Raw genomic sequence first — 5,330 nt, 5'->3', positions numbered from 1 at the left:
AGCAATATTACTACTAGTTTAATGATAATGGCAGTAAGAAACAGAGCCAATGAGTGAGCAAGGAGGTGCCATCCAGCAACACACTTCAGTATGCAAGCAGTCATGGGGTGCTTTCCCAAAGCTTCCCAAACCCACATCACAAAAACCCATTGCATAGATTCCCAGAGTGTCTCCTTCTGGGCCCGAAATAGAAGCTATAGCGATTAAAAGTCCTACTAGCCTAATTCTAGCCTGCAGCAGGTAGATGGCAAAGAAACTGAGTAGAGACAAAGAGATTTTCCTTAACTACATTTACTATTAAAATAACCAACAAACCCACCCTATAATCTGAAATGTGAAACCGTTCTGAAGGAAGATGGAGAAGTCTCTTGAAGTACAGTTGGTTTCCTTTTAAACAAAATGCCAGTTCAAAGTTTACTTTCACAAAGACAGCATTAATTGTAAAATTTCTAATGCTTACTAAAAAAAAAATAGCCCCTTTAAAAACTTGATATATTCTTTTTTTTTTTTTTACACTTATTTAGCCATCTTCAAATGATTTACAGCAAGACATTCCAAAGAAGTAATGTGGACTTCTTGGAAACTCCAGAGCTCATCACAACAATGCTAGTCCCTGGTAAATACCAATTTTTTACATTATTTTACTTGTTCCATGTGACGAGTTCTGCTATATTAGTGTGTTCCACATGCAGGACCACTGTATAGTATCACCCTTAGTCATATCTTCATTTGTTAAAATGTGGGGGAGAAAGAGACTCCAAAGGTTTTAAGCACAGAAATGTAAAATGCATCAGCAAGACACTCAATGCTTTATTTTATATAGTGCAAAATGACACTAGTATATACTATTTAAGAAAATATCTAGAATAAACAGTACTATTTGTGAATAGTAAAACAGACCTGATTTTGAGGCAAAATCTACTTTCTGACGAAGGCTTCAACTTAACTATACTTACATTGACTGAAGGGAGCCTTAATTACTAGTGATTGATATTTACTAATATATTGTACATACTTCTATGTCAAAAAAACCCCAAAAAAACAAATTACTTTGAAAAAGCAAGGTGATAACGATTCTAAATTACTATTACTAATGCAAACAGTAAGAGAGATAATAGCAATTTTTTTTTTATCTTAGGACATACAAATCTATTACAATGAAACCCTAATTCTCCCTATGTCTCAGACAGACTAGATTTAAAATAATAAAAGTCCACCTGGTAGAAAAAATTATATAGTCCCGTGCCTGGGGTTTCTTCTTGATAGAAACCAGCGAAGGCATTGTCAGATCTCATGCGCCTGATCTGGACCCACAATTATATGCCAAGCATCCCTGCAGTATCAGGAGATTGTACTTAATGAACCAAGACGCCCTTCAAATCTTGTATCTTGCTGGGAAATTGCTGGATTTAAGAAAAACTTGGCTGTAGGAAACCATGCAGCTTTTTCCCAAACTTTTTTGTGTCCAAGAGCTAAACTGCGTATGACCCAAGAGCAGTCCAGGGAGGGTTTGCTCACAGCTGAAGTAAAATTAACATAAAATAAAAAGTAAACATAATTTTTAAATGCCTAAATATAGAAGCATCTGAAATTTGATTCAGAATGCTCATTAAAGCATCGACTTTGCCTGCTAAGAAGGATTTCAGTCTGCAGCACTCTAGGCTGGTAGACAGTTACCATGGAAACGGCATTTCTCACTCTGCGCTCCTTGCTGGGGGGACACAAAGTCATGCATTCGCAGTTATTTTTACAGTTTTATAGATTATCTATAATTTAGAAATCTGTGCAGAGATTTGAACTTTCGTTTCACAGAAAGTACTTCCCACATTTGACCTAGGCAAATTATATTCATATTTGAAAGAAAGAAGATTCTCTTGAAGGAAAAAACAATGGCTGCAATCCTACCAGGATACTTTACAAATGCATTTTAGATGCTGTGAGGTGATATCACGGTAAAATCGGGAAAAAAACCCACAACTGTCTGCAACTAGTACAAAGACAGGCTCTATTTTAAAAACAAATGTACCGTAGCTCAGACACATCCACATCATCTTTACACATCTGGATAACTAAGAACTGAAACAATTCTAAACTGTAATTTGAATCTGATTCAATAAAAGATGATGACCCAAGAGTCTGTACTCCACTAATTAATTAAAAAGAATAAGGATACACTTCTGTCACCAAGAATGATTCAGGAAGACAAGGGTTTTCAACACTGTTAGGTCCAATATTATCCTAAAGCAAGTTCATTTACCATTAGCTGATACAAAACACAACCTATTACAATGCCTTGCACACCTGTTAACTGGGCAAATTGCTTTAGGCCAGTCTACCCAGCATGGATGCCTAATTTTTATATAAAAATCCAGGCTTGAGGACACTAGAGAACCCTTTGGCAAATAAAACAAAAGCTAGGGTAAAACAGCTGAACGTTTATGACACTATAATCCGTGACATAAACTGTTGAATTGGCATTTTTGTGCCAAAATCATTAATTCACTGATGTGTCAGACATTACAAAGTTTTCATAGCCCAAATTCAGGTAAGATTCATAAGTATCTTCTCAATGTTCTTCTTCAAGAATAACACTTTTCATAAAAACAGCATAAAAATAAGGATTAATGCACATATTCACAGAAACAAATTATGTTAACGAATTTAATCCCCAAACTGTGTAGGGCAAAACGTACTGACCCGAGAACACCCCTCCACTAAGGGGATTTAGCATCTCAGATACAGTCACGATTCCTTTCCTTCCTTCTTGTCTCTCTGCATGAGGTTCAACTTCAAAAGGCCAAAGGGTATAGAGAAGTACAAATCTGTTTCACTCCAGCCCTGTCTATAATCTGGTGATTACAGACCTTTTACAGGAATGACATTTTTACAAGTACCTTCCATTACTTCTCTTACTTTGGGAGCTGCATAAAAAGAACAGCAAGTTTGAATAATGTCACCAGGAAAGAAAGTCATTAAAGGCAGCACAACCATCCAGGGGACACATCTTAAATACCGACACATGCAGCAGAAGAGGAGTGAGGATTTATGTGGTTTAGTCTCCAAGATCTGGGTGCTTAATTCTATGCAACCACACCTATGACACGTTAACACATCTTTGGATGTTATCAAAAGGATATAGAAATTCTTGTGCTAAAGCCATTCCCCCATCAGTTATACTTAGGTCTCCTCATATTTTAAATATTCTTCCCCTGCCTGGAGAGGTTTTGTCCTTGAAAGTGTGAAGCTTTCAAATAAAATAATATTAGCTGTATATATAAATGAAGATTTACATATGTCACAGCTATTTTATTTAGGATTTTTACAAGAGGTAGAAAAAGAAATGCTGTTTAGTTAACAAATAAATCTCTTCTCTTTCAGCATCGTGGTGGGTCCTCAGTAACAACTAGAAGCTGTGGTAACAAGTAATGTTAATGTTGCTCTGTTTTTCATCACGGTAACAGTCACACAGCAGTGTACAAGTGTGCTGGGTTATGAATTTACGATGTGATAATGTTCATTGTTATGGATTGTGATCTTTTCCATTTTAAAATATGGAAAACTGCACATTTATTATCCTCTCTTCTTGTGGCTGGTTCAGTGAAATGATGCATTCTAAAACCTGAAATAAGACAACTATGCTGGGTTGTTTGTTGTGTGTATTCAGTCCAAATGGTGACAGAAAAGTGCATCTTGACTAGTATGACTCAATATTTGTGAAAAGTTTTAGTCTTATGTTAATAAACAATTGTTATTTAATGCTGTTTTCTCCTTATAGAGAAGAAACAGATATGAACATGAACACACACTTTCATAATGCTTCAGAGAAGCTGTAAGTCATTAATGAGGAGAATAAACACAGGTGCAACTTTTTGTGTTCATACAGAACTTCACTACTCACACAGGGCATCTTCTGCCCACGACAGCATAAGGCAGTACCACTTTCTCTTCACAGCCTCTAGCCCCTGACTTTACAAGAGGAAACATACCTACCTATCTGTACAGCCGCTACAGATCCACCAACTTTAACATTTCACAACCAATTCGTTTTGAACTCTGTGTCCTGACCACTCATAAAATATTTTCATGAGATCATAGAATCATAGAATGGCCTAGGCTGGAAGGGACCTTAGAGATCATCTAGTCCAACCTCCCTGTTTTGGGCAGGGACGCCACCTCTCGACTAGACCTGGCAACACATGGGGACCGAGCGGGAATCGAACCCGCGGCCTTGGTGTTGATCCTTATTGCCAGCACCGCGCTCAATCACTGACAGATCACTGAAAAGTCATTAAAGATACTACTGTTAGAGCATAAATAGCCATAAACCTGGAAGCAGAAATATTTTCTTCCCTGCAAAGTCTTGCTGTTGTCTCCTGAACCTCAGCAGTACGTGTGTCCTACAGCTCAAGAATAAAAGAAGAGTATTGTAGCCTCGCACCTCAATGTCGGGTTGCCAAGCTCCACATGCTAAACGATCAGTCTCTCCACTCATCTATCAGTCACAAAAGTCATATCCCATAAAATATCATCTTAACTTACCTAATTTTATTTCAACTCAACCAACACATTATCATACATAATTAAAAATGACAAATGAGCCATCTTCATTGCAGTAAGGTTCTGTATTCCAGAACCCAGGACCAGGACTGAGCTCAAGATTAAGGAAGACATCACATTTAGGTACCTGCATGTGACCAAGGCATCTTAGCTCCTATTGTATTAACGGAGTTGTGAGGCAAATTAGTCACCTAAACAAAGGCATCTAGCGTATGTCAGATGCTCTGGGGTATCCCAGCTGGTTTCCAGCTCCCAGCTGAGAAGGACATGAATTACCTATATGTTGTCTGTCATTTATGCAAGCCCCATGCAGTTGCTTCAGATATCCCATGTCTCAGATGACACCAGAAGCCTACCTTTAGCCAACTGAATCAAATAAAACCTCTTGCCAATGAAGTCTGGTTCTCTATGCAAATGTGGATGTCAGAAAGTGATACCTACACACCTAAATTTAGGTGCTCACATTAGAGACAAATTTCACCTTTACATCTCCTTATAGTAACTCAGCAAAAGTGAATTCTTTTAATAGTGAAGTCCAAAGCTTTCCCACAGATCCAACTGCAGATCTGTTAAGTCTTTAAAATAGACACCCAAACAGCCATAATACACTCACAAGCAACCAAAAAACCCCGAAGTTTCAAGGTTTCTTGTCTTGAGCTAAGTAAAACTACTTAATACTCCTAAAGGTCTGACTGGCTTTCTTCCTATGCCAAGATGACAGTCTAGAAAACGGCACGTTTTTATTTTTCGCTACTGATCTACTGACAAAGCAA

General features: G+C 37.7%; 1 protein-coding gene across 1 annotated transcript in view; it reads left to right on the top strand.

Annotated features, from left to right (window-relative positions):
- The window catches only part of NECAB1 (N-terminal EF-hand calcium binding protein 1), a gene marked incomplete at its 5' end in the record, with an annotated part of 15,808 nt that extends 12,090 nt beyond the window's left edge, over positions 1 to 3,718 (top strand). Inside the window, 2 exons of the mRNA XM_009869578.1 lie at positions 525 to 616; positions 3,379 to 3,718. Coding sequence (XP_009867880.1) covers positions 525 to 616; positions 3,379 to 3,407 — 121 coding nt within the window. The remainder of the gene's footprint in view (positions 1 to 524; positions 617 to 3,378) is intronic.
- Positions 3,719 to 5,330: the final 1,612 nt, after the last annotated feature.

This window comes from Apaloderma vittatum, unplaced genomic scaffold (genome assembly GCF_000703405.1).
Source record: "Apaloderma vittatum isolate BGI_N311 unplaced genomic scaffold, ASM70340v1 scaffold11315, whole genome shotgun sequence".
Taxonomy (NCBI): domain Eukaryota; kingdom Metazoa; phylum Chordata; class Aves; order Trogoniformes; family Trogonidae; genus Apaloderma; species Apaloderma vittatum.
Note: the sequence above shows the minus strand (reverse complement) of the source record. Positions and strands in the feature narration are given on the sequence as shown.